We start from the raw sequence: 16,939 nt of genomic DNA on the forward strand, positions 1-16,939 counted from the left end.
AAGGACAACACAACAACCAAAACACTCATCCTTCTAACAGCCTTCTTTCATCCACAAAACACAGCTCACGTGCACCAATTTTGCATCCCTCAATACATATACAACCAAAAAAACCCTTTATTTACCATAGAATTTTGATTTGGCCAGAATGCTACCACTAAGGCAAAAACCGTCCTTGCGGTTGCTAACATAGAAGGCAGATATTGGAGGATGATGTGACACCTGTTGGAAAAAAACCCCATATTTGAGAAAAACAAAAACAAGCAATATAGTAAATATAGTATAAACTTTGAGATAATAATGACAATGCAAAATTCAGGCTGCACATATTAGAATGCAGTTAATATATGTGAAGTTTTACTAAAATCTTTAAAGATCAAGCAACCACCTACTGAATTTTAAGAATTAAGAAAATCAGCACTTGACTTGTTCCAGGGGAAGAAGAACAGAAATACTGGAAACACCTTCCTCCCTCTCTCTCTTTAGGAAGGCACACTTAAAATAGACAACTGTAAGAAAACTATGCTCACCAGGAGAGGTTTTAGGATACTACTCATACACTTCAGTACATTTTCTGAAACTACTATAGCATTTAACTAGCACAAATGTACAATACATTTATTTTTTTAAAATTTATTTTTTCCAGTTATTGCATTTACCTGTTCTGCAATATAAAAAGTCTTGCTGTTTGTCCTTGGATGAATCCACATGCAGCGGAAAAACTCTCCAAGTATAGGATTGTACGGCTTTTTTAGTCCCTAAACAGAAATTGAATAGAGAGTAACCATACTGTGCATATACACAAGTCACAAAACATTTTATCAGTCTATCACTGAAGATAAGACACACAGGAAAAGAAATTGTCATAATATATATGCTGAAGTACATGGTACTTGATTTCATCATTTGAATATTATGCTCAATTAGTCTGCTCTTCACTCTAAGGAAATTATCATATTCAGTATATCCAGTAAACTATTCTACATGTAAGGACACACAGAATATAAGGTTTGTTTTGTTTTGCAGAATTATTGCAGAGCTTTTGTCTGAAGTTAGATTGCAAGTACTTTCTGTCAATACTATTTCCCAACAACATGACTATGAAGAGTGTTTAGTACAAAGCTAAATGAAGTGGTAGAAACATTAGTCCTCTAATTTCAGACTGTTATCACTGAAGAATGGTAAATATAGAACTGGCTCAACTTTATAAAAAAAAAAATTAGTTCAGCTTCTACTCCACGGGACAAATGCAATTGAATATAATCTATTTTAATCATGACTAGGGACCAAAAATTTCCATGTTGTGTTTGTGCAAACAATGAAAACATAACTTCGCTTTTTTAAAAAAGCAAAAAATATAAATTCAAAAAGAAAAACTTATTCCAGCATTATCCCTAGAGTCCTCAAACTAGACACAGTGACTGAAGACAAAATAATATATGAAAGTATACCTTTGGCTTTTTGTAGAATCCTGACAAATACCATTTCACTACTTTTTTCATGCGGTTATAAGCATTCTCTTCAAGAGCAGCTCTGTGAAACGGAACACACAGATCAAGTACCAGTATTGCATCATTTATAACATGCTATCAATTGTTGTGACATAGCTTGAATCTATGAGCTGACTAAAACAGGTCTGTGATTTGCACTACTGTAAAACTTCAAGCCTGATCTCACCAAATTTAAATTTCTCAAATAATTGTCTGAAAATTAAAGTCAAACTAAAATGCCAGAAATGGAACTTCCATATTTGAGTCTGTTCTTTGTAACATTAAATTCTGTCCCACCCTCACTCAAGTTCTTCCATTTATTCTTCTTTTTACTACCAGACTCCTTACATGCAGAGCTCTGAGCTGAATAATATTTCAATTTGCAGTACTTAATTTATTAGCTACATTTGAGCTGGCAACTGTAAATCTGGACAGAACACTGTATTAAAAATTAACTATCATTGGTTTCTCATTTTAAATACGCTTCTCGGAGAAAAAAAATTAAACTCATTTTCAGAAGTCATTCAACCCGTCTTCAGAAGCTAAACCAGAAATGCCTGCAACATGACTGCTATTAAATTATAAGAGGGGCCAGACTTCAAGATGTATCATATGAACTCTCAAGGCAGTTAGCTTTCAGGAAATGGAAATATCTCACACTGTTACTCTATTTTAATTTTAAAAAATGAAATTAAATGAAGAATGAAAACCAGAGACTTACTCAGACAGAAAGTCTGCATGGTAGTAGTAATCAGAGAGCTTGTCCAGGAAAGAGCGAGGTTCCAAAATAAATGTAGGCAGTACAACCTTGGACAAGTCCATTCCTGGCCGGACTTGCTTCAGTAGTGTCCAGATCAAACTTTTATTTTCTTCTGACACTTCTTCTGTCTGAGCAGCCTCACCTGCCTAGGATGAACCAAAAAACTGCTTATAGAAAGGAGAAAGCAAACAATCCTCCAGAAGACAGGTCAACACTTTCTAAGGTTGCAGTAAGAATGTAAAATGGATACTTAAACCATTCTGAGATGCTGAAACAACTTCAAAAGTTAGATCAAGTTTCTGTAAATACACTTATGATACATCTTTAATGAAGTATGATAAATTCAGCATTAAAAACTGCATTTATTTTCATCATCTCTAGGCTAGAAAATTTTGAGGTAGGATGCTGTTCAGAAATCCTTCCTTAGTCCTTTCCTAGGCATTACCTGCATTACTTTCTCTTCTCAAATGCAGGACTTAAATACCAAAGGGCTGTTCATTCTACCAGCTCTTCCCAACCATAAAAGCTGACATATCTATACTTTTCACTGCCTTGAATCCATCAGCAGCATCAGCAGTTTTCCTTAAAGAAAATACACCACTTAGGGGTAATTGAGCAAAACCAGCCGCCACACTCCATGCTCCTTTCTGTCCAAGAAGGAGGGAGATATTATCACATGTAGTCTCTGAAATCAAGAGGAATAGTTGTAGGAAAAGCAAGGAAAGGCATTGTTTCCAGAACAGTTCTAAAATGCAGACTCAAAAATTTGTCACTTAAAACTTCTCAGCTTTTTCTAAAACACTGCTTTGTCTAGACATGGTACTAGAAAGCACTAAAGCATCAGGTATTCAAGTTGCATGAGTATTAAAAAAAAAATCTCATAGTCATTTCTCTTAAGGAGAAAGAGATTTGTGAAAAGACTTACTTTAATTTCTGTTACTAAGATTTTTGGTTTACAAATCCCTGTCATGTTTGCCTGTATAGGCAAATACATAAAACAACCTGCAGAAGTGGAATAGCAGCTCTGGGGAATCACTGAAATGCAAGTTGACATCAGAAGCACACCAAGCCTTCCACTAAATTCTGCAGACTACAACTGCTTAACTTCTCTCTTGCAGGAAAAAAACCCAGAAGTGTCAGGTTGCATTCAAACCTTCAATTCGAAAATTTTTACTTGAAGAAAATAAATGGACTAAGTTAATAAAACTCAAACAGCAGTACCAACAAAAGAACAAATAGTCATGACAAACCTCTGCTGCAGGAGGCCCTTTCTGTACCTTCTGTATGAACAATATGCCAGGTAATTTCATTAGCTCTGTTAAAATCTCATATATTAGCACAAGAATGGCAAAGCAGAGCAGAATATGAGTGAACAGAACCTTTTCTATACATTATTACTGAATATATGAAAGCCAATCCTGCAAGTCAGCTTTCAAGTGTAGTCTGACCCTTAAAATATCAGCTTACTATTTGGAGAAGCTGCTTGCTCAGTACATCAACAGCACTTTTACCTCCCCAAGTTCTTCATGACTCTGTTCTAAGTAAGTAGTTTCCTTGATATCAATTGGTTCTGGATCAACATAAGAATCATCCTGTCGCTCCGATGTGTCACTGTCACTTTCTTCACTTTTCCCCAGTCCATCGTTATCAGATTCCTCGTGGTCATGGTCATTTTCCTTATCAGACTTGTCAGAGTATGTATCTTGATCTTTGAAGTGATGCCTTTCAATTTCACTGTCATTTAACCTATTGAAAACAAAGGCTAAATGAATCTTCAACTTTACAAAATTTCATTGTTTCCAAACCAGGATCTTAATAAAATACATACCGAAATTGCCAGTTTCAAGCCTGAGGTGGCAGCAGTGTCAAACTAGCCTTGCTGGAAACATGTAGGATGTATGCTTTTCTCACTGAACTGTCAAATAACACTGATGAGCCTGGTACATCAACCACCTCTTCTAGGAAGCCTATTCCAGTGTCTGACCATACGCTCAGTAAAAAAAATGCTCCCTAATGTCTGGTCTAAATCTCTTCTGATGATACTTTAAACCATTTCCATGCTTCTATACCAGAGAGAAGAATTCAGCACCTCCCTTTCCAGTTCCCCTCCTCAAAAAGCTGTAAGAGAGCTCTAAGTTTGCATCTCAGCCTCCTTTTCTCAAAAATAGACAAACTGAAAGTTCTCAGTCCCTCCTCACAGGCCATGCCTTCCAGCTCTTTAACAAGATTTGTTGCTCCTCCTCAGCTTATAGTAAAGAATCTTCATAACCTTTGTAAATTTTGGGGCCCAGAACTGCACATATCCCTGAAGGTGAGGCCACACAAATGTTGAATATAGCGGTATAGTCACCTCTCTTGACAGGTTAATGTCTGTTTGATGCACCCCAGGATGGTGTTTACCCTCTTGGCTGCCAGGGCTCACTGCTGACCCATGTTGATCCCTCTGTCAGACAGATTCCCCAGCCCCTTTCCACTTCCCCTCGTCTGGTCCTGTGCCCACCTCACGTCCAATAGTCACCTTGGGCCACCATGAGGGCAGGGCTGCTCCCAACCCACTCCTCTGCCAATTTATTCTTGTGCCTGCCATTACCCTGCCCTAGGGGCAGAATCAGGCATTTGGACTTTAATTCCATGCCACTGGTGATTCCCCAATTCTCTAATCTATGAAGATCCCTCTGCAAGGCCTCTCATCCCTTGAGAGAGTCAGCAGCACCTCCGTTTGGTATTGTCAGCAAATTTGCTAAGAGTGCATTCAACTCCTACATCCAGATCACTGATAAGAACACCGAACAGAACAGGCCCATGACTGAGCCCTGAGGGACGTTGCTGGTGTCACCAGCCAGATGTAGCCCCATTCACCACACTCCTTTGAGTCCTGCCATTCACCCAACCCAGTTCTTCAACCAGCACATGACGACCCTGCTCATCTCACAGCTGAATAATTTATCCAAAATGATCCTGTGAAAGACAATATCAAAAGCCTTATAAAATCCAGAAAAACTACACCCACTGCTTTACCTTCATCCAGTAGGCAACTGACCTTATCTTATGCAGAATATCTTATTAGCTAAACTTGACTTTCCCTATGCTGACTCTGCCTGGTGATTCATTGCTCTTGAAATGTCTTTCAACAGAACACAGTATGATCTTCTCCACAATTTTTCCATGTAGTGAGGTTAGACAAGTTCCTGGGTCTTTCCTCACGCCTTTCTTGTAAATCTGAATACTGTTGGTTAGTTTCCAGTTGGTGGGAACCTCCTCAGACTTCCCAGACCCTTGGTAGACAATTGAGAGGTATCCTATTGTAACATCCACTAGCTCCTCCACTACTTTGTGATGAATCACATCACACCACATAGACTTACAAACATTCAGCTGATACAACTGGTCTCTCATAATTTCAGTGCCCACAAATGAGAAAAATCACTGATCCTGCACTCACAGGCCTCCCAGGCAGCCCATTCAACAATTAATATTAATGACTGAGGCAGAAAAAAAAAAAAAAAAAAAAAAAAAAAGAAAAGCAGTGAACATGCTTGCTTTTTCTTTATCTCTATTTTTCAGGTGACTATCTTCAACAAGTATCAGTCCAATGTTTTCCTTGGACCTTCTCTTGCTATTAACCTACTTAAAAAAGCTCTCTCTCAGCTGAAGCTAAAATTGCTTTCACCTTTCTTCTCCCTCTTCTGACACCCAATTAAAGCTAGACCTGCCATTTTTGCTCCTTAGACAGTTAAGCACACTGAATACTCTAAGAATATGCTATACCAGAAGATGTACTTAATTAAAACATTAGTCTTAATTAAACTTAACAGCTGTAGCTAATTACTGTGATTGTAACCTTGGCCAGCAGTTGATATTAAACTACTATTCCAGAGTACAGATCTCCAATTGTACACAGCAGTCATATTGTTCCTATGAGTGAAAAGAAGGCACAAAGCTGCAGCTGAGCCAAGTTTGGTCATCTGGACAGGGCCTTTAATTGTTGCAGGGGGCAAGCATTTGCTTTTTTTGTGCTTTTCTCAGACCATTTATGCATTGCATAAAAATAATTGCATTTCTCCCACTCCAGGTCTCTCTCTGGGACAGCATACTCGTAACAGCAATACAAAATTCTTGCCCACCCAGAAAAGACAAATGGACAGCTAAATCTTCACTAAGTATACTGAACTGGTGGAAAGTTACTGAGGTGGATGCCAGAGAGGAGGCTGTAAACCCATGGGAGGCCTGTGCTGGAGCAGGCTCCTGGCAGGGACCTGCAGACCTGTTGGGAGACGAGCCAGTGCTGGAGTAGCGTCCTGGTAGGACCTGTGAAGCTTATGCTCACAAAAACCTGGCTGAAAGTATTTATTGAAATAATCAGGGAGTAACTCAAGGGCTCTCAGACATTAAATATCAGGTGATATAAAACAATCTTCACGTTAATGGATTTAATCATAAGGTGACAGAATTATTATTCATCCATCTGATGATTCATGCTGAAACCATTTAAATAAAGGATTATTCATTTCTTTAACTAAAGAACACCAATTTAAACTCAGTCTACTGACTTTTGTCACGTGTACTAAGGTTCTGATTTTCCGCTGAAGCTAACAAGAGACACCAACTTAAAATTTTCATTTTTTCTATTTTGAACAGTTCAACCAAACTTACTGATGCAATACTCAAAGTTCCTTGGACCAAATTTCCCCTGGATCCACTTTGCTTAAAAAAAGATTTTTTCATTTTATGTGCAGGGTGTAAAACACACTGCAATGCAGGCATATAAAGAGAACTCAGGAGCAAAAAACAAAATAGCAGCATTAGCCTCCCTGTGGCAAAATTATCACTACAAGGTTCTGCCCAAAAGCAATCGGGTTTAGTAATTAATTCACTTACGGTAAGTTTTCTCCACTGTGCAAGTTGTTAGCACGGAGCAGACCATAGAAAGAGACATGAGTACTGTCAGCTGAGGAGTTCAAATCATGTTCTTTGCCTTCCCTAATCATTGTACGTTTAAGCAGACTTGAACATTTCAGTGCCAGCTCCAAAGCATCCATCCAACACCTGCCTAAAGACAAATTTAGTATTAGACTAAAATGTAAGGATTTAACAGAACTGCATCCCCTTCTGTTTCCTAAGTGGGAAAATTAGCCCTTTGGGCCTGCTTGCATTGCCTTTGAAGACACACATCAGAGTTGTTCCACATTACGTGCATTGGATTTTACGGTCTGGTGGGGACATAAAAACAACTCACAACCACCCAGCTTCAGTACAAGGGGTGCTTCAGGGAAGGACAAGCAAAGTAAATCATGATTTTCTTAGAGCATATTCCAGCATTTCTTCCTTAATGCAAGTCTGGTTCCATTCAGGCCATGACTGTGGAATTTCCCTAAAGTTGCCTGCAGCCCTGCTCTAGTTTTGAAGACTAAGTAACCGCATGATTTCGCAAAATTTGTCCAAATAATATGATAATAGTGAGGAAAAAGAGCAATAAAGATAGCATATAAATAACATTTCAAAAGATAAAAAGCAGATATTCTAATTTTTTTAGCAAAACGTAACTGAAAATATTTGTGTATTTTTTCCCCTTCTTACTTTTTTTCCATGTATCTAATCCATTTCTCAATACAGAAGGCAGAAAGAGTCCTATCTTTAAAGTCTGCAGGGGTATGCCTAATTAAACAATAAATGAAAAGCACCTGCTAGAAACATCTACACAACAGTCTTAATTTTTTTTTCACATTGTAACTTGCACTGATCATCTTCCCAGTGAAGGGTGTTTACAAAACTACATTTTGAAGAAATTGTTACTACTAGATCTCTGTGCAACTGCTGCACTTAACACAGAAATGCTTTAATAAGAAAACATCTATATTAGCACTTTACATAGGCACTTGATATTTAGATATACATTAATATAGCTAAATCACAGATAACCATTTTCCCCTCCTCTACCCTGTCAGCAAAAGGCAACTACAAGATCAATAACTTTTCCTTTAAATCAATATTCTCCTTTAATAACCATGAAAAAAGTACTAGTACCAACATAACTGAATGCTCTAAATTAAAGGAGAACCTTAACAACAATTCAACTGCAATCAAAGTGCTGTAACAGACATGGTAAGACAATTGAAACCATCTTTCTCACTGCTGAAAATCAATGAAGTATCTATTTACCATCTGATTCTGAAGCAGCTCGGATTATCAAGTAACTGCTGGGCAACGGCAGAGTTATAGCACCAACTGCTTCACCTTTAGGACCCTTGAAATACACAAAACAAGAAACAGCATCAGATATTTTAATTCAGTTTTACAGTTTATCATTCAATGTAGTAAGAAGCTGACACCACTGCAGGGCTATTCACTGTCACTCAGCAACATCTAATGAAGACATGAATGGAAAGATGGACAGCCCTCTTTCACTGGATTTCTTCTTCAAAGACTGCATTCTAAGTATGGGACCCAATTCAAGCCCACTTTTCAAAAGAATGGTCTTTGTGGTTCAAAAATAATTTTAGTTTGGTTGGGTTTGTTTTTTTTTTTTTGTTTGGGTGAAGTTTTTTGATTTTTTTTTTTTTTTGGGGGGTGGTTTATTGGTGTATAAATCTGACATGGCCAAAGTTTTATTTTCTATTTACTATGAAGTTTTTCACATTTCACATTTAAATAAAAAATTCATAAGACTTTTCCATTTCTGTCAACCTTCATTTTGGAATAAAATGTTAAGTAACCATTATGAAGTCCCTTCCAAAAAAAGTTTATCTATGATAACTTTAAGACAACTGACAGGCAAAGAGGGCTGTATTAAACATACTTAAAGCTATTGCTGAAAGCTGGGTTAAGCCTGCCTAACTGATGACTTAATGTATTTTGATCTTTACTGATTTCCCCCAGAGAAACCTAATGGAAAGCCAATATAAGGCTTAGAAGAGGGAATTGGAAAGCCAGCAGAAGTTTTGAGCAAAAGCAGGTAAAGGCACATAATTTTAGAAGCAAGCAAATGAAACAGCCAGAACGTTTCTGAGGGCAAGAAGCAGGTAAAGGAGTAGTAGTCTTGGTGGCACTTAAATATCAATACAGACAAGCTAGTGCTGGTGTAAATGATGTTCAGAAACTCCTGAGGAGACAGTATAGAGTAACAGCAACTGGGTGCTAGAAACAAGATTCCAAACCTCAGTCTCCCACTGAGAGAGAGGAAAAATGTGCCTACAAAAAGTCTTTGGTGAAGCAGCAACCCTGGGATTAGGAGTCAGTGGGTACCAAGAACCAAGAGGGACAACTCCAGTGCATGACCACTCCTCACCTCAAGGGTGGGAAGGCAGGGAAGAAGCCCAATTTCACCTGAGGAGGGGAGAGCACCATGGCACCAGGCCGGGGTGGGAGAGGTGCTGGGGTGCTGCCAGCACTGTGCAAAGGCCTCAGCCACCAGAAGGCCTTGGAACTCTTGGGTCACAGGACACTGGGACAGACTAAGGGCAGACTTCTGCTCATGAGATCTGCCCCCGGATTTATACAGTGGGCACTTCAGGGTACGCTACTTACTCTGTACCACACAAACACAATTTATGAAGTATCTGGTTTTGCTATTTTATAATGCAAGAAAGTTACATTCCCTAAGTGTATTGATTAAAACCAAGTGAGTAATTTTTAGCTAAGTAGTATTTAAGTAAGTTGACTTATTTTATATAACTGCTCATGGATCTTGATTTCCTCTAACTGGTTACTATTCCAACAGCACTGGATATTTTCCTTTGGTATCACCCATTATGGTTTCAAAACCAATTTCCAGTAGTTAGTGATCTGTACAAGAGGCACAATAATTTCAGTTTGCTGGGTGACTTTATTTGGATTGTCTCTGTTTCTGCTGGAATGATGCTACTACTCCAAGCCAATGGTCAAGTTAAAAATTCCATTAGATTAAAAAATGTTGAGGTTTACTTCTTACAGAATATTCATGCCAATGAAACTCAAATTCCATGAACGTTGTTTCAAAGACAATGAAAACTGATACGTGGTCACCCCTGACTAAATTTACTCAGAAAAAATTATTTGCATTAACTTTTCTAATTATTAATTTCAGAAAACTGAAATGGCATCAGGACCAGGCACACAATGAAGGTACAGTGCATCAGCTACCTCTGAGTACAGGAGAAACATCAAAGACCACAGCAACAGGCTTAAGGGAGTATGTGAGGTGACTGGCCACAAACTACTGCAGAAGAGAGTTTACAGTCTGCCAGAAGGACACACCATGGGTAGGGTGCTCAAGAGAGAAAAATCTCCTGCAGTACTAATAGCTCTATATATGTTTTTTGCAATGCTACCTTTCTGCACTAACTGCAAACAAGACTCACTTTGCCTTGGACTTGAGGCTCTTTGTGGTAAATCTACTCTGGATCAATCAATTGCTATTACACTTATGCAAGTTTGCCTCATAATAATAAATCTGTAACTAGGACATTTTGATTGACTAGGTAAAAAAAGGCAGAAAAGGGGTTCAAACTTAAAGGCCTTTCATCTAATGGAATCCAGGAATTCTCAACTGCAAATAGCCATACCAAAATGAACAAATGCCACTCCAGCTCTCAGCACATTTAGAATGGACAATATCAACTTGTTCAGGTTCAAAATTTGACCTACCTTAAAAAAGTAAAAATCTGGTAGGGCATGTCCTCTAAATTCTAAATATCTAGTTAAAAAAACAAACAAATCCATTTCTCATTGCCAAGCAATAAAGAAATATAAGACTGATTTGTGATCTTCTGCAGACAGGCCACCATTTTGCAATCATAAATAAAGCACATTAACACCAAATGCTATAGCTTTGGAAAAGGATATGGAGTTTGTATTCTGCAAATGTGAGATCACCACTAATTACTAAGTTTGCCTAAGCAACAATAAAATAAAATTATTCAAAAGAAACTACAAGTGATTTGATCCAAGTTTGGTAAATTTAGGTAACACTGCTAAATCCAGAATGACCACAAGCATCAGGAATTATACTGACTTAGTTAAGAAAAGAATGACAAATCTAACACAGCATATTCTACAGATGTGACAATACATCTATATCAATTTAAGATTTAGAAGATAGCTACTAATTGTGATATTGTAAGATCCCTATTTTAGAAGGTATAATTAATTAATTAATTATAACAAGGGTCCTAATATTGTACAGTAATTTCATCTAAAGCAAGATGTTATTTTGGATGGAAAATATGTTCACTTGTGCTGTGTTTCCACATCCCCTCTCCACATGTAAACACAAAACAAGGACTAAAATAGTTTATCAGATTATAAACATTGAGTAAGAGCAAGCATTAAAGATCCTTACAAGATACTGAAACAAACCTTTGCTCTGCAGAACACACCTGTGCTTTTAAACACAGGTAAGAGCGGCTCACAGTATTATGCCATGTATGCCAAGGCAAACAGACATCAGAACTGAATTAAAACATTTATCTTCCTAACATCACAACAAAAAGGAACAAACTTGGCTAACAAGTTGCAATATGGGCTATTATTCCACAAGCAAGTAATCTGCTTTTTGAATCTTACAAGCAAATTGAACTAAGGTGACATTTTACTGCATAGAGTTGGACACCAAGAAATGTTTATAACAAAACTCCTTCATTTTAGTAAATCTCACCTTAATTTCTCAGATTTGACTGATGAAAAATATAATGTTTAACACACACACCTTTAATTTATGTGGTTGCCAGTGATGACATTAACCTTTTCAATGGCAACCCTTTGCACACCACACTTCTGAAGCTCTTTAAGTACACGGAGCAGCATAAATCAAATACTTTTTCTGATGAACTGGACTAGATGTTGAAGGCTTATATTCAGAATTAACACAAGCCACTGAAGTTGAAACAGAAAACACAGTTCAGCTTTTCATTGAGGTTGTCTTTACTTGTAGCTGATTGATGCTAGTCATGAACCATGCATGCTACCACTAACCTTTGTAGCCCATATGGTTTGCTCCAAAGGATGAAAAAGTTTGAAACAAAAGCCATCTTTTTTAGAAGGCCTCTCGATGAGTTCGCAAACATTCAGCAGCACTGTTCCTACCCACTGGTCATTTTTGGGAGTTTTGTAAAGAAGCAACACTCCTGGTTTCAGTACACACCACAGTTTGGTCCAGCTTTTCAAGGTACCACGAATCTAGAAGATCAATAGTTACAGTTATATCTTAGTGAAGCCAATACCAAAACCATCCCCTTCAACAAAATTAGAATTTAATTTTATTAGCTTTCATTTCAAAGCCAAGTTTATCAGGTCTTTTAAAAGCTTACCCAGATTTATTAAAGAATATAAGGGTATGCTTGGTCTCCTGTCTTGATGAATACTCAGTTCTACAAATGGGTATGCACACATCCTGATAGGGGAAGTATGACAATTCAACTGCACTACTGTTGATAATTCAACTGCTGTCTTTAAGACAGCAGCTAGTTCTTTAGAGAGGAAAAGAAAATTACCAGAAAAAGACAAAGAAACCTGCACTGAAATATCTGACTGAATTATTTTTGCCTTGTTATGTATATAACAGAGCCACTTCAAAGTGTAAAATGAGAAGGATAAAATGAGAACTGCAAAGCCAACTCATCCCAAATTGATGGCTATGCACACAACAATAATATGACTAGGGTGACTGCAGGGAGTGGGAGATAAGTTCCTCTATCAGTCCCCTGGGATTTGAGCACAGGTACCTTGGGCTGCAATTAGTGGCTTCTGTGCCTGTAGAAAAACATTAACAGTAAGTAAAAGATTGAGCCTTTTCTATTCTGGCCAGAAAGCAGCAAGCAACTAACTGCTCCATCTTCAACTCAGGTTTCACACTTGGATTCTGACCTTCAGCCAGTCAGCCATAACAATAACTGAGGGGTCCGTGATTGTGCTAAGTAATTCTTTTGTGGCTCTCTTCTTTTCTTCTCTGTAGTTTTTCTTTTGAACCTGTAAAAAATAATAAAAATGTTTACAATGTCATGGCCAAAAGGCAGTTATCAGCACAAAAAAGTATCAGCCAATACAATCTGAGGGGAAAACCTGCTAAATTCAATTTGCAGTACAGATATAGAAAAATAGCTTTAAAACAGAGTATTTGACTTCAAAGTGCGAACAATTACTTCAAGAATAGTTATGATGTAGCCAATTTCAGATTCTTCTGCAATTTTCTTTAAAAACTGAGGACTTTGAAGCTCCTCTTTAGAATCAAGGGGGAGGAAAAACCAACCAAACCAAATTCAAATATACAAGTACATTATCTCACCTGTGCTCTTTACCCACCAGTTATGTTTCCCCCTAGGAGAAATTTGCAGGAATGTACCTCCCTCACTTAAAGCCAAATAATTTTACATTTCTCTTGAAATGGTATCTACCAAACAGTGGAGATTGGTCTTGCTACAATACAGAGGGAACAAGATAGTAGGAATGCATTCAAATTGCTATTTTGATAATTCCATTTGTCATTTCATTGCATGTAGATGTCCTGAGGTCCCTCCCAATCTGAAATAAGCTATAATCTGAGTTATTCTACAATATTGCATCATCTTAAAGACTGCATTACAGAAGCTAGTATTCAAGTAAAAAAACAGTAAAATTTGAAGAGACTCAACAGCACAACTTCTCACAATATTTAAATATTCCCTAAGTCTCATCATTATTTGTCATTTTTGTCTTCTCATTAGAGAGTAAGGTAAAACTATGTGAATGTATTCATAGCCCTTGAGAAGTTACTAGGAAATTAATTCACCTTGAGAGATTCTTTTTTTGTAAGTTTGCTTGAAGATTGAGAGATGTCCTTCTCAGAGCCATTGAAAAGCTTGGATTCAGACTGAAATTCACAACACACATAATAAATAAATGACAGATACAATACTTTATTACTGATGCTGGCACTTTAGCAAGTGTTTGAAGTGCAACTATGTTTGTAAGGTTCCCATTCCCTCTCAGTTCTCTACTGCTTCCCCCTCCTTAAAACATCCCAAACAAACCAATAAACCACTTGTTGTAACATAAGCTGTTCACCACCTATTCATGGAGTCTCTTTTTGTAAGGGTTTATGGGAAAGAAGTCTGAGGTTTCTTCGGAAACAGCTGACCTACACACAGCAAGTATTTAGCTCATGCAGACTGTTACTAGACAGAGCATGCTTGAATAGTTAGGCATTATTTTAGCAGAGAGAGAATGTTTTAGGAGAATCCAGGTGTTTTAACACAGGAGTCATTCCCAGGATTTATGAATCAGAATATAGAATCAGCTCTCTCCATCCACAACTTGACAGCTTCTCCAAACAGACTGCTATAGAGGCACTTACCCTGTGACTCATGAAGGAAAATACAGCCTCTTCAGTCTAGGATTCAGTGCTCTATAAATCATCAGAGTACAACTGCCCACTAATGGCACTTGTTCTGCTCCTTGAACCCTAATTCCACGCTCTGATTACTTTGCAAGTCATGCTCAAGAAGCTCACGGTGGCGTGAGGCAGGGACAAGACCCAGGTTTGTTCGTGACACCCAAGTCTCGTTCATGCAGGACAATGAGCTGCCTCAGCACCACATGATTTCTCCCCCTGCCTCTCCCCCATGTCATGTAAGGTTCAAAGTTTGCTCCTAGAGGTTTGTTGCCTATTAGTTGAAAGGGAACTCAAGCCACCAAATATTCACACTGGGAACAGCACTCTTTAGAAAAAAAAAGAAGGGAAAAAGTGGAGTCTAAGAGGAGTCTGTGATAGAGTTTTCACATCAGTCCTAATGGAGGTCAGAGAACATTGAGGTGTTCATGTTCAGAGAACATAGGTATTCATTAAATACCAACTTCAGATATATCAGAAAGTTTGTATTTTTTTGTGCATTGAAACATAAGCCGGGTGGAGCCAAAACTTTTGCATTGTCAAAAAAAAAAAACAAAATAATTTAACATTCTAAACTGAGTATTCAATTCAAATTCAAGGACATTTTATCAAAACTGACCCTTAAGATGTTCCACATTTCAAATCAAAAACGACAGTGCAAAGTCTATTCAATGAATTTGTATTTTGGAATGCTATAAAATGATAGTCCAAAAATATTCAAGCTTTGAATAAAACTTATAGCTATAATAAAAGCAGTGCACTTGAGCATTCTCTTAACACTGAGGCTGCTCAAACAAAAGAAACAAAGCCTAAGGAGTCACAAGCTGTACAGAACAATTTAACCTGGATTCTACTTTACATCTTTAATTCAGAACTAAGACTTTACAGGAGTCAACTTAGCTACTGTAAAAAAAAGATATGTGCAATAACTGGCAAAAAGTAATTTTAGCTCAAAATTATTTTAATAAGTAAATCTTCTTTAACTTCTGTATCTGTCTTGAAAAAATGAAATATCTTGTAATAAAGGTATGCTTTTAACACTCAAAATTTAGCTTTAAGATGAGTGTACAACTTGAAATTAAATTCCTCTCTCTAGAATTTAAAGGAAATACAGTACTTTAAATGTAGTAACAGAAGAGGGGAAAAATGATTATCACTGTCATATAAGAAGAGCTAATGAACTCATTATGCAAGCTATAATGGAACAACTTAAGCAAAACATTCATAAATATTCTAGGTGCTCACCAACAGAAAGCTAAGGCAATCTAAAGGTCATGCATAGAAAAGCCCCAAACCAATAAGTTTCCCTACTTAAACTCATTTTCTCATTGTCTGTTTTAAAGCTCATTAATATGACACTGAGTAAAGGTTTATATTTAGCTGTTCAATATTATGAGACAGGTCAGCGATCTGTATCTTTTTAAGCCAGTAACCTTTTCACTGTTATACCCACACAAAGCAGATGGGATAAAAAATTTAGAAGAAAACACTTTAAGAGAACCTGCTGTAACTCCCAGCAAGGTACATTCAGTACCAGATTCCAGGCAAGTCCCATCACTGCTTTTCTATTCTCTCTTAGGAAGAAGGGCTGCTATTTCACTTCCATAAGTAAAATCAAGCCCCACATGCAGCAATTAAAAAAAGGGTGAATAAAAGCACATATTAGCAGAAGTATGAATATTGGTATCATCTTTGACAGAAAGACACAAAAAGATGTAATAGCAACGAACCCAAAGACTTAATATCCTGTTAAGAGAGCAACTAAGAAAAAAATAAATATAAGGGAGAGGAAAAGGGAATTGGATAGTCAAAGATATATGATTCTTGAGAGTCTGGAGTAAACCCAAGTCAAAAGAGAACCTATTAACTTGATTTCCAAGTCAAATTGATTTATAAATATTTTGATCACAAGAAAGCTGGATGGTAAAGTATACTTCCTTGATATTCCTGACAAGTGAGGTTCTAGGATGCAGTAAAGCAAAAAGATACAAAGTTTTGTGATTGCAAGTCACATGTAAGACCCCAACAGTTTGAAATGCTTAGCTACACACCACAAACTGCAGCATCAGCTGCAGACACTAAACTGCTTATCCCATTACAATTTCAATGACACCATTTAAGCCTGGAAATGCTACTATAATCTTTAAGGCTCTTAATTTTCCTTCAGTATCTTTATATTGTTTCTCCTTATGGCTTTGATATATCAAATACCACAGAAAAATTTGTGTCAAGACCTCGAGTGTAAACCCTGTCTTCAAGGGGTGTGACTGCCTGTGCCCAGGACAGAGTGCTGTGGGAACAGCTGTGTGCAAAAGCAGCAAAAAGCAGGAATTTCCCCCTTTCCCCTGG

The 16,939-nt window shown here is 37.4% G+C and overlaps 1 protein-coding gene across 6 annotated transcripts in view; it reads right to left on the minus strand.

Moving 5' to 3' along the window:
• Nucleotides 1–16,939, minus strand: part of OSBPL8 (oxysterol binding protein like 8) — an 82,307-nt gene that overhangs the window by 10,662 nt on the left and 54,706 nt on the right. For all 6 annotated transcript variants that reach the window (XM_068190256.1, XM_068190255.1, XM_068190259.1 and 3 more), the window contains 10 exons: nucleotides 13,991–14,071; nucleotides 13,090–13,191; nucleotides 12,199–12,402; nucleotides 8,410–8,494; nucleotides 7,129–7,300; nucleotides 3,762–3,996; nucleotides 2,212–2,396; nucleotides 1,452–1,533; nucleotides 660–758; nucleotides 126–222 (listed from right to left, as the gene is read on the minus strand). In XM_068190256.1, coding sequence (XP_068046357.1) covers nucleotides 126–222; nucleotides 660–758; nucleotides 1,452–1,533; nucleotides 2,212–2,396; nucleotides 3,762–3,996; nucleotides 7,129–7,300; nucleotides 8,410–8,494; nucleotides 12,199–12,402; nucleotides 13,090–13,191; nucleotides 13,991–14,071 — 1,342 coding nt within the window. The remainder of the gene's footprint in view (nucleotides 1–125; nucleotides 223–659; nucleotides 759–1,451; nucleotides 1,534–2,211; nucleotides 2,397–3,761; nucleotides 3,997–7,128; nucleotides 7,301–8,409; nucleotides 8,495–12,198; nucleotides 12,403–13,089; nucleotides 13,192–13,990; nucleotides 14,072–16,939) is intronic.

This window comes from Anomalospiza imberbis, chromosome 5 (assembly GCF_031753505.1).
Source record: "Anomalospiza imberbis isolate Cuckoo-Finch-1a 21T00152 chromosome 5, ASM3175350v1, whole genome shotgun sequence".
In the NCBI taxonomy this organism is placed as follows: Eukaryota; Metazoa; Chordata; class Aves; order Passeriformes; family Viduidae; genus Anomalospiza; species Anomalospiza imberbis.